The 26758-nt window shown below is 43.0% G+C and overlaps 1 protein-coding gene and 1 non-coding gene across 11 annotated transcripts; both read left to right on the top strand.

The window, feature by feature from the left end:
- The first annotated feature begins 1033 nt into the window (after positions 1 to 1033).
- Positions 1034 to 25044, top strand: LOC130873242 (zinc finger protein 426-like). 10 transcript variants are annotated; one of them, XM_057767923.1, is made up of 9 exons: positions 1034 to 1068; positions 1328 to 1397; positions 5551 to 6477; positions 15816 to 15964; positions 16909 to 16991; positions 18542 to 18668; positions 20531 to 20611; positions 22021 to 22103; positions 22547 to 25044. In XM_057767923.1, the coding sequence occupies exons 4-9, from the start codon at positions 15940 to 15942 to the stop codon at positions 23807 to 23809; spliced, it is 1662 nt and encodes a 553-aa protein (XP_057623906.1). In that variant the 5' UTR covers positions 1034 to 1068; positions 1328 to 1397; positions 5551 to 6477; positions 15816 to 15939; the 3' UTR covers positions 23810 to 25044. The 10 variants fall into 10 exon arrangements, with proteins under 10 accessions (XP_057623906.1, XP_057623907.1, XP_057623913.1 ...); XM_057767924.1 differs by having other exon boundaries at positions 1045 to 1068; positions 1328 to 1479; positions 6382 to 6477; XM_057767930.1 differs by lacking the exon at positions 5551 to 6477 and having other exon boundaries at positions 1045 to 1068.
- A 1205-nt stretch (positions 25045 to 26249) lies between these two features.
- On the top strand, positions 26250 to 26411 carry LOC130874041 (U1 spliceosomal RNA). Its single transcript, XR_009057086.1, has one exon. It is a non-coding gene; the product is annotated as a U1 spliceosomal RNA (small nuclear RNA).
- Positions 26412 to 26758: the final 347 nt, after the last annotated feature.

Genomic DNA, 26758 nt, shown 5'->3' with positions numbered 1-26758 from the left:
TTTTAAGTATGCAGTGGTTTCTTGTGGGGAAATCATATTGGCATATTGTTTCTGTGGCAACACAAGCCCCTGACTGAACAAATCCATGGCGGGGACTGGGGGGGGCACACAAAATGGGTCTCTTGACAAAAGGCCCATTACATCCTGTGAGAGATCACAACCATAAATCCTTTGAAGTTCATCAGAAGGTGGAATAATCTTTATGGCTCACTTAAACCAATAGAAGTCAATGAAATTCAGTTCTAAAGGTTTCTCAGTAGACTTCTAGTAACTTCGCAGTTCTCAGCTACTGAACTGTGGGGTTGTAAAATAAACTGGCTCTTCATGTCTCAAGGGAGCATCAGTATTCCACAGTGTAGAATGGTTTGGATGACGGTATTCACTGAGATGACAAGGTTTGAGTTCATTTTAGGCACCCAGGGCATTTATCAGAACCGGTAATTGGGAAAACAATTGCTGGGAAAGATACAGATAGAGTTAGGAGAATGCTAAAACCCTAGCTAGGTTTCCCACTCAAAAACCTCTAGCATCTCAAATTCCTCCCAGGGGTTCCCGAGCCTGGTGGAATGGGGTGACGTAGGGTCGATCTGTAGGTTGCAACCTACCAAAAGCAATTTCAACACATTGAGAGGTGCAGATAATGGCAGGAGCGACAGTCTTCTGTTCCTACTCAAATGAGCTCTGGAGAGCAAGGGTTTTAACGCGAGGGAGACAGGCAGAAAGTTTCTGATGAGCTTTCTTTGGGCGGGGTCTGCATAGGAAACCCTGTGCTGGAAGCGCTAACATTATAGAACCAGGGTATCACCGATGACTTCCGCTCCGGCCCACAGCCTAGGTTCTAATTCTGTATTGTCCACGAGGCCACCATTGGCCTCCAGCTCCCGCTGTGAAGCCACTACAGCACCTCCATCCTAGCTGCAAAGAAACCAGAAATCTTACAACAAAGTAGGATCCGAGCTCCGCCTCTGCATCAAAGGATGCGCGAGCGGAAGTGACGTAAGACCGCGACCATCTCTTCCGGTGGCTCTGTGCCCTGAGTAGTTCGTTCCCTGGAGAGCTGTGGCCTTTGTGAGTTCCGCGGGAGAGGGACTCCCTGCAGGTTGATGGGGAGGATAAAGGCCTGGGTGCTGAGCTCTGCTCTTCGCGCCTCGGCGCCTCCGGACGTGGCCAAGTCTGGGCCTCTCAGGCTGTCAGTCCCCGGGGTGGGAAAGACCGCAGAGGGCGCGTCCTGGCTGTGTCCGCAGCTCCCGCTCTTCAAAAGCCGCCAGAGCAACTTTTATGGAAAAAAAAAAAAAGCTGGTTGTTTTGTTTTTGTTTGTTTTCTCAGAAGGGAACGAATTTTCGCTGGAGTAGTTGGAGTGACCAGCGTCTTAAACCTTGTGATTTCAGCGCCTTTGGTGAGCACTTAGTGAAAGATGCCTTTTGGAAAAGGCCGTATTTCTTTAAAAAAAAAGAAAAGAAAAGAAACGAATGTCTCGGGTGAGAACTTGACCCCTATTGTTGCGCTCTCTCCTCTCTCTCTCTCTCTCTCTCTCTCTCTCTCTCTCTCTCTCTGTGTGTGTGTGTGTATGTGTGTTTTATTTAGCCCATTAGCTTCAGATACAAAGACATACTTTTTCGTTATTTAGAATGTACTTCTTTATTTTGTGAGTTTAAACGTTGGTAGACCTCAAGTCCACTTAAGAAAACCCAGCCCGGTGTCTGTGCATGCCTTACTTAAATCTAAGGATGCAGGAGGGGTTCTAAGAATTCCAGGCTAGCCTGTTGTATATAGAGAGTTTCAGTCTAACCTGTGCTACATAGTGAAACATTGTTTCAAAAAACAAGCAAAAATCCAACAAACAACAACAGCTGGCTGTTCTGTTCATCTGAAGTTCTAGAACTGTGTTTCTCCATCCCTTTTACACCTTTGCGCTGGTGATCAGATCCAGGGCCTTATGCATGCTACACATTTTTTTTCTTAGTTCCTAGGCCTGTTCAGCACCAAACTGCTTAAAAATGTGGACCTCACAGAGGAAACGTGGAAAGCTTTATGAAAAGTTGTAGAATTACCTGTTAAGATTGATAAATTAGTGTTTTCTTTCCTACAACACGTCTCCCCCCCAATTTCTCTTTTAAAGAAAAATCTTAAATGTGCTTTCATGTTTGATGATCCAGATGTGTTGCAGGAGTTTGTTTGCACTTTCTCCTAATAGATAAATATATTGTATGATGATTTGTTTGCTAAGACGTAAACTGAAAATAAAGGGGGGTGTGGCAGGGTTGTGGTGGCGCACGCCTTTAATCCCAGCTCTTGGCAGGCAGAGGATCTCTGTGAGTTCCAGAACAGCTAGGGCTACCCAGAGAAACCCTGTCTTGAAAAACAAAACAAAATGACTAGATTTTGATCAAGAAAAGCTAAAGAACAGTTGGGTATGCAGCTCAGTTGATAGAGTTTTGCTCATTATGTACAAATCCCTAGGTTGAATCTCTAATACCACATAAACTGTGTGTAGTAGCCCACTCTCCTGTAATTCCACCCTTAATCCGTAGAAGCAGGAGGATTAGGAGTTCAAGGTCATCTTTGGTCATATTGTAAATTGTAAGCCAACCCGAATCACGTAGGATCTTGTCTCTAACAAAGAAAAGAAGAAAGTTAAAAACTGGCTGGGAAAATAGCTCAGCGGTAGAACACTTGCCTAGCATGTGTGGCCCTAGGCGCAGTTCCCAGCTCTGCAAAAAAATACTGAAAATTAACAATGGTGCTGTGTGATATCTCATCTATAAACATTCGAAATTCTCCCCATTGTTTAAACAACAATGAGAAGAAGCTGCTTCTGGGTATTTGGAGGTGTGTGATCTCTTCCAGATTTCCATGTTGTGCTGGACTTTGGGGCAGACACCTGCAGTCCCAACAGGTGAAAGGCAGAGGCAAGAGTGCCACTGCAAGTTTGAGGTCCCGCTGAGCTGCATGCCAAGACCTTGTGTCAAAAATAAAACCAAAAGATGTCTGTATTGTACTTGTTTATAAGCCATAACGATTTCCAAGTAATTGGCTGTCTGCAGTAGCAGGCAAGCTGCTGTGCATGGTGCGCAGCTAGGCACAGCATTCTGCTTTTCTCTTTGAGGCATGGAGTTCAGGCTAAATCTTAAGCTTATTATTGGCTTTGGTTGGCTTTGAATTTATACTCCTACCACTCACCGTCTCCCAAGCACTGGGTTAATAGTCACATCTTGCTTCCAGTAAGTTCGGGTACCGCAGCTTTCCATTGCCAACTCCAAGATTTCAAAAGATATGTGGAAGATAATTTGTAGATGCTCCATACTTGGATTATATTTTATTAGGGAGGCATCCATTTCTTGTGATCCTAACTTTGGTACTTGCTAAAGACACCGACCATCACAGCACTTGGCTTGTTGGCAGTGCTGGCAGTCGGAGCCAGGACCTTGGGTTTGCTAGGCAAGCACTCTGCACCAAGCCACAGCCCCAACACTTGCTTTTACAGATGTTTTTCCTTATAGTTTAACAAGAGGAATGTCTTGTGCCCCAGCTCTCATCACACTTAATTTTTTTTAACATCCAACTGCAGTAAATACATGTCCCTGCCCTCTTTTAATTTTAGAAACGTATTATTAGTGTGTGTGCATGCTAATACCTCAATGATGGTGACATGGTTGTGGTCAGAGGACAACTTTGTGGAGTTGATTCTTTCCTCTTGTGTGGGTTCTGGTGACTCAATTCAGGTAGACAGGCATATGCTGCAAGTGCCTTTAGCCAGTTTTTGCCAGCCTTCTTATTCCCTCTTTCCTCTATTTATGGAGATGTATTGTCACTCTAGGTCAGAAGACATGTACATTTTATTTTGACATACATTAATTTTTTTCCCTTTTCCCAGGTCTTTTACCTACGTAGCAGTTTCTGAATCAATCTGTCTTAAACATCATTTAAAACTTACTCTGGGAAAATAAGAAACAGAATTTTAGTTTAAGTACAAGACATTTGTTTTGACACGGGAAGTCCCTTGGCCATTTCAAGTGAATAAGATCACTCGGCTGTACTCTGAGAAGCTGCGTTTGCATGGGTGGCCTGTACTTCCAGTGCTTGGGGACCTGAGGCAAACAAACAAAACCATGGAGTGCTATATATCTGCACTACTAGGACCGGGGAAACTGAGGCTGGCAGTCACAAGTTGGAGGCATTACATAGTGAGAGTCTACGTTGAATCTCTATTGTCTCTAGTGTCATTTAATGCTTGCTTTGTAGTCTTGTTCTGGTGAATCATTCTTCCTCTGCCCCCTTCGCTCCAGTTCCCTCCTATCTCCTTCCCCAAGTAGCATTTTTGCTGGCTAGGAACTCAACTGAGTAAAATAAAGGGGTTTTTAAACATCAAGTTTTAGTTGTTTTTTTTAATTTTTCTTATTTGATCTTGCTGTGTTGTGTAGGCCGGCCTTACCCTCCTTCCTCCCGCCTTAGGCTCATGAGCACTGTAAGTACAGGTATGTCCACCTTGAGTTAATGATTTCAAACTGAGTCCCATTCAAGAGCTTAAAATAACAGTGTGATTTAGTAGATTATGTGACTACATCAGTTTTTGCATTTTCATTTACGGTTGTTGAGATAGATTCCTGCTGTGTAGATGGCCATTCCTAGATGGCCCTGAGCTCACTGTGTAATCCATGTTTTCTCTTGTTCCTGCCTCATGACACCTGAGATTTATATAATCCTATATGTCTGTGTTTTAATATGAATACTATAAAGTGAATATGTGATAAATTTTATCATGTGTAAGTAATAAAACAGTTTCTATATTGTGATCTTATTTAAAATTCAAAATTTGTACAATTTATTTCCATAGGTCAGATGGATACATAGCCAGTGGATTACTGCAGCCTCAGTTATGGTTCTATAATCAAAGCCCCCATATACAATATTGAATATTGCTCTAATTTTATCCAATCAACAACTTGTAAACATTTTTTACTTATATATTGGCTAATGTTTTCCTTTTAGTAACTATTTCTTTTTATTTAATTTATTTTTGTTTGTGACATGGGTGTGTGGACGGAGGTCAGAGGACAGCTGTGTAAGGTTGGTTCTCTCCCTGTCCTTCCCCTTGATGTGGGTTCTGAGGATGGCGTGGCAAGCCCTGTGTTCACTGAACCATCCCACCAGCCCCTCTGTCTATTTCAAGAGCTTGTTTGCGGTAGTGTGCCTCACTCTTCCAGTGTGAACACAGTATACCTTCACGGGCACCTTTGAGGCACCGCAGCAACTTTGTCGTCACACATAGGTAGTCCATTCAGACAACACCTTAACTGCACACTTTCCTAGGTCAGGTATGACGTTGGTAGTACCTTTCAGGATTTCATTTGGCACGCTTGGCTTTTGTATTTATTTTATGTATGTGTGTGTGTGTGTAGGGGTGCTTGTGCTCATATAGAAGTGCCACAGCATTTATGGAAATTGTTAAAAACCTCTGGGTTACTGGCCCTGGCACACTGTTAGTTACACACACATATAGTGCAGTGTCTTTTACTCACTCATCCTTTCCTCTTATGTTTTAATTACAGTTATTGGAGGGGTGTTGAGATCAGGGGGTGGCTTGTGAGAGTTGCTTCTCTCCTTCACCCTGTGGGCCTGTGAGGATTGACCACCGGTGAGCACCTTTTTCTACTGATCCACCTTGCTGGCCATGCTGTTTTAGTTCTGGTGGGAATACATCCTTTATTTTAAAATTTTATTGACAAATTGAAACTAACAGCTAATCCTGTTAGTGCCCTCGATACTTCTTCCCTGTAGAGGTTTTATCAGTGTTTCTCCTGCCTTGTGGATTATCTGTCCCAAATAACCTTTTGTTGCCTTACTCTTCTGATAGAAGAAACTGCCTTTCTCTGCTTTGGGCCATACATTAAGACAACAAATGACATACCTACCAGGCTATCTGAGAATGGGTTCTCACAAATGCTGAGTCTTTGACTTTCCATACCCAGCTGTCCAGGTTGTGGGTATTAAGGCTCAAGCTGGTGTTGAATCAAATCTGGGCCCTCTTGTAAATTATAGCTGTGGGAACATGGCTCCCAGTACCCAGGTGGAGGTCTCAGTCTCCAAGGCTTTCCAAGGAGCAGCTGGGGTTTGTTGTGTGACTAGCAGTGAGAGTTTGTGTGCTAGAAGGAGGATACTGGTGCATTATGATGTCATGCAGCTCAGTATGATGCTGCTGCTTAGTAAGGCCAAGTGCAGGAACTAGCACACCTGTTCAAACTGTGGAGTGGATTGTTGGCCTTCGCATTAAATGCTGTGTCTACCAGCTATCCTGTTCTCACACGTAAACTGTGAAGCAATTGTTAAGCATGTTTCCCTTTGTTAACTATAATATCATACTCAGTTTTGTTTTGAGACAGAACTTGGGCTGACCTTGAACTCCCTGTGTAGCTGAGGATGACCCTATCTATACTCATGGACTTTCTGTTTCTACCTCCTAAGTGCTGGAATCCCAGGTCTGTATCACTATACTTTACTCATATTACTACATCTTGTGAGTACATTTCCCGCTTTATATCAGCATCTTTGGTCTCAACTGGGGCCCCCAGTAAGCAGCACATAAATTTCTCTTTGCTCATTTCCCCATGTTTTCCATAATGTAACCAAAACTCAGTGTCTATAGTAGTCTTGTGAGTTCTTTTCTCAATGGGTGCCTCCCTCCATCATCTGTGGGTTACTGAGTAAAATGAACAATATAATGGTTCCCTTATCTATAGGAGAGACTTTCTTTTTTAATAAATGTGTTTTAAAATCATTTAACTATTTGTGTATTTTGTGAATATATACATGTGTATTTTTATGTGTTTAGATGCACACATGGAACTCGGAGGTCAACATTTGTGTCTTCTGCCTTCTTGAGATAGGGTTTCTCATTAAAACTGTAGCTCATCATTTCGACTAGGCTATCTGGCTAACAAGTCTCTGACCTATACCCCCCAGCACTGGGGTTGCAGACGTGTGCCAACCTATTGGGTTTCACATGGGTGCCAGGGTTCACACTCAGTGTCCTCATACTTAGACAGCTAGTGTTTTGCTCACTGAGCCTTTCTCCAGGTCCCATGAGTGATACTTTCTAAGAATGTTTGTAGCGACCTCAAACTGTAAAGGGTATAGAGCTCTGTGTGTATCATTTTCTGCTCCTAAACATATCTGTGATTAATTTATAAATTCGGTACAATAATAGATGAACAGAAATAACTAAGAAATTGAATAATTTCAACAATATACTATAATAAAAGTTAAAGTAAATATGGTTTCTTTCAATATTTTATTGTCTCATAGTCATATCTTTTTCAGGCTGATTGATTATGAATAGCATACTGGCATGTAAATTTGGAAGCAATTAATATATTTAGTTCTGTGTTACAGGATGTATCATAAATAAAAGCCTCAAGTATTTACGCCAATTCAACATCTTATTTTTTAAATATTTATTTATTTATTATGTATACAATATTGTGTCTGTGTGTATGCCTGCAGGCCAAAAGAGGGCACCAGATCTCATTACAGATGGTTGTGAGCCACCATGTGGTTGCTGGGAATTGAACTCAGGACCTTTGGAAGAGCAGGCAATGCTCTTAACCACTGAACCATCTCTCCAGCCCCCAATTCAACATCTTCTGTCAAAATCAAGCCATAGATTCCAGCTAGCACCTTATAATAATGTTTGGAAATCCCTCAGTGGCAGCATGAAGTACGCCTGTCGTACACTGTGCCCGAGCTGCTTTTCTCATTTCTTTCCCTTTGAGAGTCTAATATGAATATGGTGTCTATTGATCTTATTCGCTCCTCCCCAGCTTCTCCAGGTCAGTTCCCATCTCCCTTCCCACCCAGCTTTTCTGTTTCTGCTTCTTCCTCCTCTTCATCTCTCATCTTGTCCAATTTGTGTAGCCCAAATACTCCATCCACTGAATTGTGGACAGCCTACAAGAGGTCACGCTTTTTTTGTTTTGTTTTGTTTTTCGAGACAGGGTTTCTCTGTGGCTTTGGAGCCTGTCCTGGAGCTAGCTCTTGTAGACCAGGCTGGTCTCGAACTCACAGAGATCCGCCTGCCTCTGCCTCCCGAGTGCTGGGATTAAAGGCGTGCGCCACCATCGCCCGGCTAAGAGGTCACACTTATACTCACAGCTGATTCCTCCTGTAAGCTGCCATTCATCCTCTGCTGGTTGTTAGACATCACGGCACCTTTCCGCTCTGTGCTGGGATTTTGTCTGGCTTGAGCTTGCAGAGGTCTTGCTCATGTTACACAACCACTGTGAGTTCATTTGTGCAAGTGCCCTGGTGTGTCCGGAAAACACTTTCATTATAGTCATTGTGGCCTCTAGTCCTTTCTACTCTCTCTCGATTCCTGAACCTTGAGGGGAAGGGTGTGATATAGATGTCCCACCAAGGGCTAAGCACTCCACAGCTTCTTACTCTCTGCAACATGACCAGTTGAAGATCTCTGTGTTGATTGCCATCTACTGCAAGAAGCGTCTCTGGTGAAGATTTAGAGATGCACTAACTGTGGGTGTGGTGATAAGTCATGGGTTTATTCACTTATGTCTATTTAGTACAGTGATAGTGGTAGGTTTCCTCTTAGAGTCTGTGGCCTAGTGACCACAGGTTCTTGACTCTGATAATGGGTATGGGTCCCACCTTGTGCAGATGGTCTTGAATCCAGGCAGAAAGTGTTTGGTTACTCCCATACGTTTGTTCCACTAGTGGCTGCATCAGCGGGCATATTGTGCCAGGGTCGTCATTATTGTAGCTTTGCAGATTTCACAGCTGGGTGAGATTGGTCATTCCGGGACTGGAGAGAAGACTCAGTGGTTAAAAGCTCTTCTTCCAGGTTACCCGAGGTTCAATTCCCAGCACCCACATGGCAGGTTACACCTATCTGTAATTCCAGATCCAGGGCTTTTGACATGTTACCCTCACACAGACATACATACGGGCAAAACACTAATGAACATAATATAAAAATAAATTACATATTTAAAAAAATTGGCGATTCCCCCTTTTCCCCACTAGCAAGCCTAGCACTCAGCAGTATAAAAACTAGTCAGTAGGGATGAAGTTTCCAGGTTAAGCGAAGTTTGCTTTCTTCATGTTCTGTGACTCAAGTATGTGGTGTCTTCAGCAATAGGGTCTTATTCTCAAGTTCTGAAGGGTAACCAAGAGCAATGGCAATAGTCTTTAATGTTTGGAGGTCTGTGCAGCACCACCCGAAGAGGTAATCCATTCTTGGCACTAAGTTTTTTGTTAGACTGTGGTATATCCAGTAGGGACATTGTTGCCTGATTACGGGCTAATTCTATTTAAACTCTTTTTATATAAGTATATATTTTAGGAAGGTAGGCATCTATATAATGCTTTCAAAAGACTTTTAATGTCTTTCTCCATACCCCCTCTTCTACTCTGCCATCCCATCCCTACCTCATTTAACCCATCCTGTTGAATTATTCATTTTTCTCCTTTGTGATGTGACAGTTAACTTTTAATTGTAAACTTGTCCACCTGGAATCACTTGGAAAGAGAGTCTCAGTAAGGAACTGTGTAAATCAGATTGGTGTGGGGGCATTGTCTTGATTGTTAATTCCTATAGGGAGTCCCAGCCCTTTGAGGGTGCTACCAGTCCCTGGTTTGGAGCTCTGAACTGTGTAAGACAGAAGAGCAAGCAAGTAAGGATTCATTCGTTTCTCTGCTCTTGATCGTCAGTGTAAAGTGAATAGATGCTTGAATTCAGCTTAGATTCCCCCTTGGTGACAGACTATAGTCTTTAATTTTAAGCCAGATAAATCCATCATCCTGAACATTCCTTTTGGTAAGATTGTTTAGTTCAGAGCCTGTGGGTGGCTCAGTGCACAAAAGCACTTGTCATGCTAGACTAGGAACCTGAATTTGATCCCTGGAACCCACAGTAGTGGAGGAGAGAACCAGCTCCTGGACCTGGTCCTCTGACCCCCCATGTGCATGCCTATACATGCACACACAATAATAAATATTTAAAAGTCTCTAGTGCTTATTGAATGATTATTCATAGATGGGATTTTTGATGGCCACAGTGGAAGGAGAGAGAGTGCCATTCCAGCTGCATCCTGCTGGCTGCATGTTTCTTATTGGGCACAAACAAGGATGTTCCAAAATTATGTTTTAGTAGCTAATGTTCCCAACACTTAATCTTGACCAAATCACCACAGGTATATAATTCTACCACTACAGAAACTGAGAAGAGGGTAGAAGGTTCAAGACCATCCTGGGCTATCAAGATTGAGAACATGTTGGACTTGGAGGTGCCTGATTTCCTGATTTGTTTCTTTGGATATTGATGGCGAAACTGAGTGTCTGGTTATGGACTGGGTTCCAAACCCTGTCGTATGTCTAATGCTACTTTTTCTAGTTATGTGGAATTTGTTTTGCCTTTTTTGTTGTTGTTTGTTTTTCAAGGTTGGCTTTAATCTTATTGTATAGCCAGGAATGACCTTGAACCAGGCCTCTTGCCACCCCCCTCAAATGGTAGGAATCTAGAAGTACTTTGTCATGCATGACTCTCCAGTTAGATTTATAAAGCCGTGGGAGCTAAATTAGTCTGTTCTGCTCATCTTTTATATCTGCATAACCCAGGCGACGAGTGTTAGCTTCCCAGTTGCTACTTAAAGTACTGAGCTGTGGTGCTGGAATGATGACTCCGCAGTACTTGCTGTTCTCCCAGAGGATCCACGTCAGGGTGTCAATAATTCTTTTTTTTTTTAAGATTTATTTATTATGTATATAGTGTTCTGTCTTTGCGTATACCTGCAGGTCAGACGAGGGCACAAGATCTCATTATAGATGGTTGTGAGCCACCACCATGTGGTTTCTGGGAATTGAACTCAGGACCTTTGGAAGAGCAATCAGTGCTCTTAACCACTGAGCCATCTCTCCAACCCAACCATCAGTAATTCTAGTTTTAAGGTACACCTTTTTGGCCTCCACAGGCACTTGGACACATGTGGTGTGTGTGCTCTTTTGTGCACATGTGCGATGGTGCGCGAGCGCGCGCGCGCACACACACACACACACACACACGAGTTACCGGGAATAAAGGTGCATCTATAATCCTGGCACCTGGGATGATCAAAAAGAGAAGACCAGTAAGGTGGCTCATTGGTAAAGGTGCTTGGTGCCAAACCTGACCTCCTGAGCTCAATCCTTGGGACCCACATGGTGGAAGGAGAAAACCAACTCCCCAAAATCGTTCTCTGATCTCTACATGGGTGCCATGGATCCCATACCCACACATATAAACAGTAATAGTAATAACTTTAAAAAGGGTAGTGAGATGGCTCAGTGGGTAAAACTTATGGGTAAAAATTGCTGTGTGAACTTGATCTGAATTTAATCCCTCGAACTCACAGTTGGAAGAGAACCAGCTTCCCAAATTTGTTTGCTTACCTTCTGTATACCATGGCACATGTCCCTGCACACAGGCGTGTGTGCGTGAGAGTGTACACACACACACACACAATAGTAATAATGTAATATATAGAGGACCATTGAGTTGGCTCAGCAACTGAAGGTGCCTGCTCCCAAGTCTCAACAGGCTGAGTTCAGTCTCTGGAGCTCAGAGTGAGAGAGCTCTCTCTGCATGTTGCCCTCTGCCTCCACATGTTCAGTCATAACCAATTCCCACAACACACAATAATAAATAATAATACTATTATTGCACTTTTAGACCAAAAACCACTAACAGTTCATGTGGGGGTGCTAGAGAGATGGCTCAGCAGTTAAGAGCATTTAACTGCTCTTGCAGAGGACCCATGTTTGTTTCCCAGCACCCACGTGGTGTTTTGTAACCATCCGTAACTCCAGTTCAAGGGGAATCCAATACTTGGAGTTTTCTAACTTGGGTACCAGCCATACACATACATACATGCAAACAACCCTCAAGATACATTTGGGGAAAAAAAGTATTAAAAAAGAATTCATAGCTGGGTGGTTGGCGCACGCCTTTAATCCCAGCACTCAGGAGCAGAGGCAGGTGATCTCTGAATTCGAGGCCAGCCTGGTCTACAGAGCAAGTTCTAGGACAACCAGGGCTGCACCACAGAGAAACCCTGTCTTGAAGAACCAAAAAAAAAAAAAAAAAAAAAAAAACCAGCAAAGCAAAATTGGACGCTGGTGTGGACGCTGGTGTGTGCAGCCAAGTCAAACTGTGCTGTGGTTGAGTGCACAAACAAGGTATCGTTCTCGCCCTCCCATTCTTAGTATATTTCCTGGAAACTTAAATTTATATTGTGTTATGAAAATCATTTAATTAAATCTAGTTAGTACTTAGTTGTACAATTTCAGAAGGATCTCTAATTGCCCTGGTGGGAATAAAGGTATTCTAAAGAGAAACTGGTGACTACCCCTTTTTTTTGAAATAGACTTTCAAAAGCATATACTCACGTCAATTGGTATTTCTGAAAGATTTTAATGTTGGGAGAAGGAACAGGCTAGGAGCCAGTGTGTGTGGATAGGGTGGGGCCAGGGAGGGGGCTGTATCCTGGAAAGAGGTCAGATCGTATTGCAGCAGGGACGGGAGCCTGAGCTATCGTGATGAGGGGAACTGCACACTTAGTAGCACTGCTTGGCTGTGCATGTCTCTTGCCCTCGATTTAAATCTGAAGTTCATGTTAGGATCTCAGACATAGGCTTGGAGGTACAAAACACTGGAGCTTTTTGTTTTATTGATGGTACAGTCACCTTTTTGGTATATATAAAAATTGTTTTTGAGACAGGGTCTCTAACCACTGTGTAGCTCAGGCTGGCATGAAACTTACTATGCAGACCATCCTGGCCTGTAACTCACACAGATCTACCTGCCTCTGCCTCATGAGTACTGAAATTAAAAGTATACACAACTATACCCAGCTTATAAGCATTTTTAGAGGTGGTATGAGGTTTTGCTGTTCATGAAATACTAAGGTTTAAAATGTGTGCCTAGCCCATAATCATGCAAAATGTACATAGCACATTTTTCAAGGCAAGTTCTTAATTCTAGAAGATGATATTAATATATTTTCCTGGGTTTTTTTTTTTTTTTTTTTTTTTTTTTTTTGGTTTTTCGAGACAGGGTTTCTCTGTTGCTTTGGAGCCTGTCCTGGAACTAGCTCTTGTAGACCAGGCTGGTCTCGAACTCACTGGGTGTTTTTTTTTAAAGATTCATTCATATTTATGTGCATTGGTGTTTTGCCTGCTTGTGTGTCTACATGAGGGTACCAGATCCCCTGGAACTGGAGTTACAGCCAGTGTGAACTGCCATGTGGGTGCTGGGAATTGAACCTGGGTCCTCTATGAGAGCCATCTCTCCAGCCCCTGGGTGTTTTCTTAAATAGAAGATAGTTCAAATATGATGAGAGCAGGGAGCTCTAGGCATGGGAGTAGAAGTATTTACCAGGTGAAAATTGATACAAAGTTTTAATGAAGAGTGTATGTTATGGGGCCAGAGAGATGACTCAACGGGGTGATAACCTGAATGTGGTCCTATGACATACTGGTGGAAGGTGAGCACAACCCCAGAAAGTTGGCCTCTGACCTATCCATACATACACGCACATGCTCATTGGTGCAATGCACACACAAACACACTACTATGCATTGTTGACAAACACGGCATAGAAATTCCCAGGCACTTGCTGCCTCTCAGAGAGTACGGGTACCTTCTGTAGCAGCTAAGAGACATTAACCTAACTTATATCCTGGGCCATTTGTTTGGGGTCATTGAGATAAAAGGTGACACTTCAGTATCCTGATAGGTAGTAAGCTTTATAAACAAACACCATTTGTCCTAAGATTGGTGCAAGAAAGCCCATTTTTAATAAAAAGGGAAGAAAAGATTGGCCGTTTGGGGTGAGATGCCATGGTTAAGCTAAGAGTTAAGCTTTCGTTAGATAATGGCACCACAAGGCACTGGAGCAAAAGAAAGAGGAATTTTGTTATTCATTTTTGGCTTTTTTGCCTCCGCAGTCAACATTTGGAAAAGATGAACAGCTTGTCTCATTTTCACTTACATATTATATCTGGTAGACAAAAAAAAAAAAAGGAAAAGGAGGAAGAGGAAGAAGAAGGAAGAAAAGTGTGAGAAGGAAATTAAAGCAAACTGGTGAAAAAATTAAACACTATGAAACACTATTCCTACAATAATAATAATGATGATTTTGTTTCAGGCAGGCAAACAGGAACCCTAAAACAAAAAGTGAAAAGATGGTTCTCTGAAAAGACCCATAAAAAAGGTGCTAAACAGATCTAATTTTGCTCTAGCCATCCCTGTGCTGGGGGGAGAAGGCTTGAGTTGCCTACCAAGACCTTGCTGAGGTTGCTTACTGCTTAAATTATGATTTGAGAGTCCCCCTGCCCAAATACCTTTACATTCAAGATTCATACAGGATAGACAAGAGTTCCATCCTCCACACCTGTCAAATAGGATCAAAGACCACACCGCCAAGAAAAATCTACCTGAAAACAAAAGGATTATTTTGGGACCATAAAGATGGCTCAATTTTCAAGTACATTTGCTGTAGATCTGAGCACTCGTGTATCAAACTATGTGTCCAATTAACATCTGTAACTCCAGTCCTAAGGAGGATGGAGATAGGAGGACCACTGGAGCTTTCTGGCTTTCAGCACAGCTGAGAAAATGTGAGCCCCTGGTTCAGGGAAACACCCACCTTAAATGAATGGGTGGAGAAGGATGGGGAAGGTCATAGAAACCTCTGGCCTCTGCGTGTGCACATTTTCAGAAGACATACACACAAATAAGAAAATATGCTTGTTGTACATATAATTTTCCCACTTGTTGAAGATGAGAGCAAGTTTGCATAGCAATGAAAGAAACCTTTACCTGCCCTTAAGTCCTGCATCATCGTGTCTGAACCGGATGATAAATGAGCACTCGCTAATGCTCTCTGAATATAGGTCCTTTCCCGTTTTGTTCTGTTTTAAATTTTCTGATTATTTTCTTTGTGTGTATGATGCAGGGAGAAGGGTGCCTTCCACCTTTACATGGGTCGTGGAGATCAAACACAAGCTGTGAAGCTCATTGTCTGGACACAAGTGCCTTACCTGCTTAGTCATTTGGCCAACTCCCTGTTATTTTGAGGCAAAATTTATATCCCTGCTAGCTTTGAACTCACAGCCATTTCCCTGGTGCAACCTCTCAAGGGCTGGCATGTTTGCAGGGTTTTCTGTTCCACCAGCCAGCTCTCAACCACACAGAGATTTGTTATTAATTGTAAATGCTCGGCTGATAGCTTAGACTTGTTACTAACTAGCTTTATCTACGCTCTATCACATGGTAGTATTTTTAGCACGGCATGTTCATCTCCTGTTTCCTCTGCATCTCGCTGGCGACTCTGCCCTTCTTCATCCCCATTCTCTCTTTTTGTCCACAAGTCCTGCTAACCTATGCCTGACTAGCTATTGGCCATTTAGTCCTTTGTTAAATCAGTGAGAGTCCTTTATCAAACCAATGAGAGCAACGGATATCCAGTGTACAGCACTGGCATTACAGGCATGCACCACCTACTTGGCTTTGAATATAGATCTTTTAAGGTCAGCTGTATTTACTGTGAAGGGTGATTATAATGATTAATTGAACACATGGACACACATACTCCTTGCACAGTTGCTACATAGCATCCCTCAGTAAACTGCAGCTAGTATCACTAGAATTCATGTTTCAGAGAGCACTGTGTGTAGTGATCGTCCTATGTACTTCCTGCATACAGATAATGTATAATTGATAGGTATTGTCTAAGTAACTGATGTTAATTAGTGATTGATACTGCAGAAATGCTAATGGTTGTGTACAACCGGCAATGGAGAGTACCACTGTCCTCTGAAACTCACCAGCTGCACTGAAGTGATGGCAGCTCCAGAGAAGGCAATACCCGGACCCACTTCTGCGTTACAGGATGGCAGCGACTGACTCGTCCCACGGTAAGGCCTTAGGAACTGAAAACAGGTTGAAACCCACTTGCTGGCCCACAGGAATATTTGTAGCGCCTCTGGGGTAAAGGTGCAGTCTTCATTATATGTTTTATAGTCATGATAAAGTACCATTTTTGTTTTAGATTTTATTTATTTTTATATGTATGTTTGTTTATGCATCGTGTGTGTGTGTGTGTGTGTGTGTGTGTGTGTGTGCGCGCGTGCATGTGGTGCCTATTGAGGCCAGAAGAGGGTGTCAGATCTCCTGGGACTGGACAGTTGTGAGCTGCCATGTGGGTGCTGGGAAATGAACCTGAGTCCTTAGCCACTGAGCCATCTCTCTATCCCCCAACACTTTTCTTTTTTTGAGATGGAGCCCCATGTAGCCCATAGTGGCCTTGAATTTGCTAAGGTAACTGATGATGGCCTTGAATTCTTGATCCTTTTGCTTTCGCCTCTTGAGCTGGGATGACAGGTGTGCACCATTTATACCCATTTATTCTAAGATGGAGCCTGGGGCTTCATGCTCTCCGGGTGAGTACTGCACTGACTGAGCTACAGCTCCAACCCTGATAAAGTGGTGTCAGGGCACAAAGCTTCCTTACTTATGAGATGAAGATGCTATTAATAGAGTTGCCCTAGTAAGAAGCATTCCTTGCATCCTTCTTTCAGGTTGTAGATGACACAGGACTGCTCTAGCATTCTTTGGCATGTAGGGATGGGAACAGGCTCTCAAATTTGTGTGTGTGTGTGAGGTGGGGAACAAATGAGGGAGAGAGGAAGGAGAGAGAGAACTATAGTGAGAGGCACAGAACAAGAAAGATGGAGACCGGGAGAGAGGGAGGAGATAGTTAGATTGATGACGTGAGGCTTTTGTACTAGGGTGGAATGACTCCTGTGCCTTCGGATGAGACTCTGCACAACTAAATCTCATGCTTTTCCTTTTCCATGAGATCTTTCAGGGGACTCAGTCTGCCTTCAAGAAGAGAAGGTATCAGCACAAAGGATGTTGCTTGACTGCCTGACGAATTATCAGGTAAAAAGATACACACGTACACACACGTTCAAAACATTCCACCTACAGACAATTTCCTCCGAACACACTTGTCTCTAGAGCTGTTTACAGCAAATAGAGCTTCACTCACCTAAGGCTCTGGCTTCCCGGGATAGAGAACCTGGCATAGTTTGCCTTCTGTTGCCATGATAAAAACCATCAGTTTACAATTCTCAGATCATAATCCAGTCCTGAGAGATGTCAACGCCGGAACTTGAGGCAGAAACTGAAGCAGAGACCAGTGATGGAATCTGTTTACTGTCTCATGACCCTGACTTGCTCAGCTACCTTTCTTAAACACCCAATGCCCACCTGTTGGGGAACGGTACTGCCCACAATGGACAGGGCCTTTCTTCATCAATCAGAAATCAAGAAAATGCCCACAGGCCAATCTGATGAAGGCAGTTCCTCAGTTAACACTCCCTGTTCTCAGATGTGTCTAGTTTGTGTCAATTTGCCAGTGATTATGACAAAATCTTTCCTATTAAGTGAGTTGGAAATTTACAGTTAATCTTGATCTTGGCTTTACCTTCATGGTGTCAGATCATTTTTCTTTTATTATTACATTTGTGTGTGTATTCATATGAACATGCATGTGTAGAGCACATGCCACAGTGTGTGTGGATTCGGAGGACAACTGCAAGTCAGTGCTCTACTTGCATCGTGTGTGTTTGAGGTCCACACTTAGGTTATCAGTCTTGGCAGCAAGTAATGTTACCCACTGAGCCGTCTTGCTGGCCCCTGACCAACTGAATGTTTCTTCCTTTTTTGAGTTCCCTGGCAGATGATAAGGTAGATGAGATAGCCTCCTTTTCTAAGACATTTACTCATGTATGCACACTCATCACATCTTTAGGAGGTGCTGGCTACTGCGCCTAATACAGAGAAATACCATGATGTTCTTCTGTACTGTTGGTACCAGTTCCTAGTCAGCAGTGACATTTAACTTGAGGAAATAAGAGAGCGAGAATAAGGCTGAAGATGGAGCTCAGCGGTAGAGTTCCTGCCTAGCATGCTCAGTCAGGGTTCTGGGTTCTGTCTCCAGCAAGGTAAAAAGCTGGCTGGGGTCCTCGATGCCTCAGTGGGTAAAGGGCTTCATACAAATACAGGGATCTGAGTTTTGAGACCCAGTACCCATGTAAAACTTGGCGTGGCTGCTTATGTCTGTAATTTCAGGGCTGGGGTGGAGATGAGTAGATTCCAGGACTCACTGATCAGCCAGTCTAGCTGAAACAGCAGTTTCCAGGTTCAGTCAAAAGCCCTGTTTCAGAAAATAAGGTGAAGAATTAATTGAGGAAGTCATCCCACATGAACTTGCACAGGCAAGTGTTCCTATCAGTTTACATGTGTATACACCATGCACACACACACGTGAGTTTAAAGAGGAGTTTGTAAAGCCACTGGACCTTGGTGTTAGAGACCAGAGAATTTTCTTAGATGTTGGGTTCCACTTCCTCATCCTCCCATGTTCGTTAACAAAGATCTTGATCTTAATTGGCTAAGACCAGCATGGCATGTGTTCAATATTTCAGGAGTTGGTGAGCTTTGAGGATGTGGCTGTGGACTTTACCCAAGAGGAATGGACCTCACTGAAGCCATCCCAGAGAAGCCTCTACAGAGACGTGATGCTGGAGAACTACCGGAACCTGGCCACAGTAGGTGAGACTGCTGTTGCTCCCTGCAGCCTCCTATGGACTGACTGTGTTTCAGGAATGATGGTGGTAGCTCTGAATAAGACACAGCCCCATCCCTAAATCCATATTTTGTTTTTTGTTTTTGTTTTGTTCTATTTTGATAGGCTAAATTAGAAACCTCAGTGTATAATCTTATATCATTTGTGTGTCTATAAATTCTCTTGGAGTTCAAGAGATGGCTTGGTGGTTAAGAGCAGTTGCTTGAGGACCTGGGGTGGGGATCCCAGTACTTATCTAACAAGCGGATTGTGGTCTTGCATGCACCTGTAACCCTGGTGTGGCACTGAGGAGAGGTTGGAAATGAGGATCACTGAGGCTCACTGGGTGCCAGCCTCGTGGGGAAAGCACAAGCCAAGGTTCCAGGAGAGACTGCCCTAGAGTAAAACACCCAGCACCCCACTTTGTCCTTTGCATGTGGGCACAGGCATTCATACCTGCACACACACATGCATATACCACATGCACATATACCACACACATACATATCCACAAACACATGCAGTTAGTTAAGAAGGGCTTGAGGAGATGACTCAGTAAGATGGTTACTGCTCTAGCAAGAGGACCTGAGTTAGGGCCACAGCTCTCCTGTAAAGGCTAGGTGTGATATTAGCCACCATATATACAGAAGCACACCTACATACATGAACACTTGTACAGACATACAAAATAATAAGTAAATTAGAAAGTTTAATTATCTTGATGACTGTGATTAATAATACTATATATGAGCCACTTGTGGTTAATTTTTCTAGAGGAACAAAGATCTCTTTGTTGCAGATCTCTCTCTCTCCTCTTTCTCTCTTTTGTTTTTTGTTTTCAAGACAAGGTTTCTCTGTGTAGCCCCGGCTGTTTTAGAACTCACTCTGTAGACCAGGCTGGCCTTGAACTCAGAGATCCTCCTGAAAACAGACACTGTACTTTCATTTCCCAGTCACCCAGACCCGAATAACCACACAGAAACTGTGCTAATTGCAACATCATTTGGTCAGTGTCTTGGGTTTCTTACTGGCTAGCTCTGAGTATTAAATTAACCCATTTTTATTCATCAGTATTACCACAAGGCTGTGACTTACTGGTGCAGCATGTTACTTCTTTGGCAGCTACATGGTGTCTCCTTCACTCTGTCTTCTCTTTCTATAGATCTCTGTTCAGATTTCTTGCCTGTTTTTACTCTTCTAAGCCATTGGCCCAAACAGCTTTATTCATCAACCAATAAAAGCAATACATACAGAAGGACATCCCACATCATCCACCTGCTTCTGTCTCCTGAGTGCTGGGATTAAAGGCATGCACCACCATCACCCAGCAAAAAATATATGGAGACCTGGACTTTTTGAGAACCACCCCAGTACATTAAAACATATTTTCCCAGCTGTTCTTACTTTCTGTTTGAGTAAAAGTAAAGTGCTAGGCTAAGATACGACTCAGTGGTCGAGCACCAACCACTTGCGGGGCCCGGGTGCAACCCCCAGTGCCATAGAAAGAAAACTCTAGTACTTTGTAAATGTATATACGATAAATTAACTGGGGTCTTAGACTCCAGAGCAAGCTAAACTTTGAGGCATAGACAGGTGGTACTTGTATAATTAGCGCCTTAAAAATAATTTCTCATGATTATCATTACATCTCTAGTTCCTGGCAGTTTGGTGGCACACTTCTGGATTCAAGCATGTGGGAGGCAATAAGAATAATATTTCTGTGAGCTTGAAGTCAGTGTCTCCAAACACTGGAGAAAAAGCAAAAGTTCTTAATTCTTGAACCCTGGGAAGTTCTGTCATTTTTTTCTCTAAGCCTTCTTCTCCTCAGTGTGTCTTACCTTGTGCACAGGGCATCAGCTCATCAAACCCAGTCTGGTCTCTTGGTTGGAACAAGAAGAATTTAGAACATGTCAGAACATAGTTTTCCCAGGTCAGTATTCATGGAAATTAAATTTTTTTCTTTTTCTTCGGAGACAGGGTTTCTCTGTATAGCCCTGGCTATCCTGATACTCACTCTGTAGATCAGGCTGGCCTCGAACTCACAGAGATCCACTTGCCTCTGCTTCAAGTGCTGGAATTAAAGGCATGCACCACCATCACTGGGCTTGGAAGTTCTATTTAATGAAAGTTTAGTATATTTGCAACTGAAATGAACTTTAAAAACAAAACCCTTGTGTTGGTCTGGAGAGATGGCTCAGTAGGTAAAGGCATGTGCGGCCAAGCCTGACAACTTGAATTCGATCCCTGTAACCCACACAGCAGAAAGAGAGAACCAACTCCAAAAGTCCCCTGACCTCTACATGCGTGCTGTGACGCTTGCGTATGTCTGCACATACACACTCAGTAAGCGAATGAAGGGGCGAATGAATATTTTACAAAAGCTTTAAAATTCTCGTGTATGGGGGCGTGTACGTGTTCCCACAATATGTGTTTTGGAGTCAGAGGGCACCTTTGGTGTCTGTCCTCACTTTCCACCTCATTTGACAGAGCCTTTGTTTGCCACTGCATGTGCCAGGCCCGCAAGCTTTGGGGAATCCTTCTGTCTTCATCTACCATCTGTCATAGATATACTGGAATTACAGACAGCCTTATGTGAGTTCTGGGGATCTGAATTTAGGCCCTCACACTTATATAATAAGCACTTTATTCATTGAACCAATCAAGCTCCTATAATGAAGTTTTTCAAGATAAAATTTGTCTCAGAACTCTGAGGCAAGAAGAAAAATCTTCAACTTCCGATATTCTTTTCGTTTACTTAAACTTAGTGCTTTGAGAGATGCGCTTTTTCTAGAAGTTTTCTCCTTTCCTTCCCTGATAATTTCTTTCTGTTTACCATCATTTTTAATTTTTATAGAATCAACTTTTGATACGATCTGAAAGTTCGATCCAGTGTCATTATCTTTGTCTTACATGATGGCACATTCCTGTAATCCTTCTACTCAGGAATGTGAGTCGGAATGGTTATGAAGTCAGCATAGTGTGGGCTGTGTAGTGAGTTCAAGGCTAGGCTGTTTAATCTCAAAAATAAAACAGAAAAAAAATCCTCATCTGTCTCTACTTTTTCTACCTTTTAAAATTCAAAATAAAATAAATGAGCCTTATTTTTAAAAATAATTTATTTTTATTTTATTTGCATTGGTATTTTGCCTGCACTGATATCTGTGTGAGGATGTGAGATATTGGTCAGAGACAGTTGTTAGCTGCCATGTGGGTGCTTCTGGAAGAGCAGCCAGTGCTCTTAACCACTGAGCAATCTCTCCAGCCCAAACCTTATTTTTTAATTCCTGTTTTCTACTTCCTTCTCCATACTCCTACCTTTATTTTTCTGTTTCACTTCAGAATGGGAAATGCAGCCTGAAACCAAATGTCCGGCGTTCCAACAGGGAGTTTTGAGGGGTGACATGTCCAGTGGGTTGCAAATGGTAAGAATAAAAATTTTATCTTATTTTTATTCTCAAAGGAAATTAGAGGCTAAAGATGTGTCTCTTATAGAGTACCTGTTTGGCATATTTGAAGATCTTCGAGGGAGAAAACTAGGAATTCCGTTAAAGGAGCTTTGAGAGAAGTAGATAATATACAAGAACAAATGTCTGAAGAAATAATATGAAATTGTGTCCCCAATGTGTAGTGAAACTCACTGCTTCAGAACATCTTTTTCTTGGACTGGTGCAGAAAGCTTTTAAAGATTAGAGCAGATGACACAGCATTCTGGAGAAAGTGTTTAATCACACCACTTGAGAGCAACTAACAGCATGAACTGTATGCAGGTAGTGGAAATAACCATAACTATAGTGTTTTGTCATCAAATGCTTATAACCTTAACAATTGGCTGCAAAAACAAAACGTTGTTCTTCCTTCTTACCAGGAAACAGGAAGCCAGAGCAGAGGGGAGCTCCATAACTGGACAGAGTCTGGAGCCTTCTGCAGTGACCTCTCACCCCTTCAGGCACATCCGAAAACTCAAGCGACACAGGATGACTATGATTGCGGTCAGTACAGAAGAGACTTTCTGATGTTTCCCAAGAAAAACTGCGCTGGTGAGGAACCTTCTGAACTCAGTGAGAGTGAGGAAGCCTGTGCGACCCCAGTTAAAGTTGATCGAAAAACTGCCGCACAAGAGAAGTCTTTAGAATGCATTGACCGTGGGAAGTCTTTTATTAGTCAGACGCACCTTCAGACACATAGAAGAACTCACAATGGAGACAGACTTCACGATTGGAATGAATACGGGAGAAGTTTTATAAACTCGAGACTTGCTGTGCTCATAGAAACTCTCAATGCAAAGAAGCCTTACAGGTGTAAGGAATGTGGGAAAGGCTATCGATACCCTGCATATCTAAACATTCACATGCGGACGCACACTGGCGAGAAGCCCTACGAGTGTAAGGAGTGTGGGAAAGCCTTCAATTATTCCAACTCATTTCAGATACACGGAAGAACTCACACTGGAGAAAAACCCTATGTGTGTAGTCAGTGTGGGAAAGCCTTCACTCAGTACTCAGGACTTAGCATACACGTAAGATCTCACAATGGTGATAAGCCTTATGAGTGTAAGGAATGCGGGAAAGCCTTCCTTACATCCTCACGACTTATTCAACATATAAGAACACACACAGGAGAAAAGCCTTTTGTGTGTGTCAAATGTGGGAAAGCCTTTGCTATTTCTTCAAATCTTAATGGACATTTGAAAATGCATGCTGAAGAGAAGACGTGTGAGTGCAAGATTTGCGGGAAAGCATTTGGGCATCCTTCATGTCTCAACAGTCACATGAGAACTCATAGCGCCAGAAGGTCGTACACATGCAAGGAATGTGGGAAGGCCTTCAACTATTCCACTCACCTTAAAATTCACATGCGCATCCACACTGGGGAAAAACCCTATGAGTGCAAACAGTGTGGAAAAGCCTTCAGCCATTCCACTTCATTCCAGATACACGAAAGAACCCACACTGGAGAGAAGCCCTATGAATGTATGGAGTGTGGGAAAGCCTTCATCTGCCCCAGTTCCTTCAGAATTCATGAAATAAGTCACACTCACACTGAAGAAAAACCATATAAGTGTCAGCAGTGTGGAAGAGCCTACAGTCATCCCCGTTCCCTTCGGAGGCATGAAAGAACTCACCAGTGAGCAGCCTGGCTGATGGAAGCTGTGGGAGAAAGCCATGATTTGCTCTAGTTTACTTTGAAGACACGATGGTACTCACAGTGGAGAGACACTGTTAAAATTATCCACGCAGCTTGGAGCAGTACTGTATGGTAGCTGCTCAGGAGGCTGAAGACGGGGGAAAATTTAAAACCAAACCGGGCAACACAAATACTCCATGTCAAAAACATTAAAACAATTGCTGACAAGATGGCTCAGTGGATAAAATCACTTGTTGTGAATGTCTGACATCTTGAGTTTGATCTGTATGCATGTAAAATAGACAGATAATAGTGGCATTCATCTGTATTGCCAACAGTCCTACAAGATAGGAGTCAGGGGCAGGAGAATCACCTGGAAGCTTACAGGCCAACTATCTTCCGAGAGACCTTGTCATGCTTCAACAGGGTAAGAGGACCAATGCCTTAAAGTTGTCCTCTGACCTCTGTATGTTTGCTTACTTACCACGTATGCCACAGTCATAAGTAAATTTTTAAAGAACTTAATTGAGGGCTGATGAGATGGCTCCGCAGATAAAAGCATTCTACATACAATCCTGACAACTTGGGTTCTATCCCTGGTTCCCCACAGTGTAAGGAGAAAAGTGGCTCTTAAAAGCTGTCCTCTGACTTCCACGTGAATGCTGTGGCACCCAAGCCCACTTGCCAGCCCCCAGTAATAATACATTTTAAAAATTAAAATGAGGGACTGTAGAGATGACTTAAACAGTTAGAAGCACCTGCTGCTCTTGCAGAGGACATGGGTTCAGTTCTCGGCACTCACATGGCAACTCTCAACTATCCACAACTCTAGTTCCAGGGGATTTGGCACCCTCTCTGGCCTCTGTAAGTGCTCAGCAGACATAGACTTCACCTACATGTGCAGGCAAAACACTTATACACATAAAGACAATGAAGAGGAAAGGATGTTGTAATGAGTCCCTTAGGGCAGAGTGACTAATGTCCTCAGAAGGTAAAGATGCAGCAGGATGCACACAGAGAAGATGGTAGCAAGTCTTCAGCCTTCTGCAAATAGAGACAGATCGTTACCAAGGTGTTTCTGCTTGTGGCCTCCAGAGGAAACTACCTGAGCTCTGCTGATCTTTGATCTCCAGCCTCCAAATTGTAAGAAATGAATAACCGTGTTTAAGCTACCTGGTGTGTTACTTTGTTGCATTAGCTCTAACAAATAGATGTAATAATCAATAAATAAAACTTTAGACTACAGATCTGATTGCAGTGGCCCCTGTTTTATAATCCTACAATTTGAGTGGTAGAAGTCGGATTGAGTTTAAGACCTGTGCTATACAGCAAGATCTTGTCTTCTTTTTTTAAAACATTTTTCTTTAATATCCTATCTTTAAAAATCAAGGGGTGGGGCTAAAATGATGACTTAGCAGGTAAGAACACTTGTTGCTCTCCTAGAGGACCTAGTATTTGGTTCCCAGTGCCCACATGGTGGCTCACAATCATGCCTGTAACTCCAATTTCAGCTCATCTAATGTCCTTTTCTGACTCCTGAGGACATCATACAGTCATGTGCTACACATAAATACATGTAGGTAAAACACTCATGCACACAAAATAATAAAAATTCTTTTTTGGTTGGGTTTTTTTTTTTTTGAAATAAGTTTATCTATGTAGCCCTGACTGTCCTGGAACTTGATCTGTAGACTAGGCTGGCAATGAACTCAAGAGATCCACCTGCCTCTGCCTCCTAAGTGCTGGGATTAAAGGCGTGTGCCACCATCACCCTGCTGAAAAAAAAAATCTTAAAAAGACAAATAGCATGAAAATAATGGCACACTAATATAATCCTAACACTTGAGTGTGTGAGGTCAGACTGATCAGGAATTCAAGGCCAGTATTGCCTACATATTGAGTTTAAGGCCATTTTGGGTGTCATGAGATCCCCCTCTCGAAACAAAAATAAAACTGAGTGTTGTGGTAGATCCTCTGTCTTCCCAGGACTCAGGAGGTAGAAGCAGGGGGACTAGGACTTCAAGGTCACCCTTGTCTTGGTAAGTTTGAGGCTGCCCAAGGCTAACTGAGTTCCTGTTTGTGGTGGTTTGAAGGAGAAAGCCTCATGTTTGAACGCTTGGTCCTCAATTAGTGCAACGGTTTGAGAAGGATTAGGAGGGATGGCCTTGGAGGAGGTGCATCACTTGAGGTGGGTTTCAAAAGCCCATGCCAATCCCAGTATATCTCTCTGCCTGCTGCCTGCAGATCGGAATGTACAGCTCTCAACTATTGCTCCAGTGACATACACGTCTGTTTCCCCCCAAAATAAATGATCATGGACTGGCCCTCTAAAACTGTAAGCAAGCCTCTAGTAAATGCTGCTGCTGCTTTTGAAATAAGAATTGCCTTGGTCGTGGTGTCACAGCAGTAGAACAGTCACTAAGATATTGTCTCAAAAACAGAACATAAGGACCTGGCAGGGGAGATACTATGATCACAAAGGTGGTTTCTACAGGGCGTGGTCTATTCATTGTACTCTAAATGTTTTGACCCCTGCACCCCCCCGATATGGGAAACTTGACTGTATAATTTGTGGAAATGGGGAGCCGCATAACTGCTAAGCCACCTCTGAAGCCCACAGATGAACTCTGTAACATATACAGATATGGTTGGTTGTTGTTGTTTTCCAGACAGGGTGTCTCTGTAGCTGTGGAGCCTGTCCTGGAATTCACTCTGTAGACCAGGCTGGCCTTGAACTCACAGAGATCCACCTACCTCTGCCTCCCAAGTACTGAGATTAAATGCGTATGCCAGAGCTGCCTGGCTGGTCATTAATTATTTTAATGACTTTCCAGGACTTGTGAGAGAACTCTGAAAGTAAAGGCTTCTTAATGCCAATGCAGAGGACTTGAGTCCAGTGCGCACATGGTGAGAGGAGAGGACTGACCCGCACACGCTGTCCTCTGGCCTCCAC

The sequence above is a fragment of the Chionomys nivalis genome, chromosome 4 (genome assembly GCF_950005125.1).
Source record: "Chionomys nivalis chromosome 4, mChiNiv1.1, whole genome shotgun sequence".
NCBI classification, from domain to species: domain Eukaryota; kingdom Metazoa; phylum Chordata; class Mammalia; order Rodentia; family Cricetidae; genus Chionomys; species Chionomys nivalis.
The sequence above is the reverse complement of the archived record's forward strand: the minus strand, read 5'-3'. Positions and strand labels throughout refer to the sequence as shown.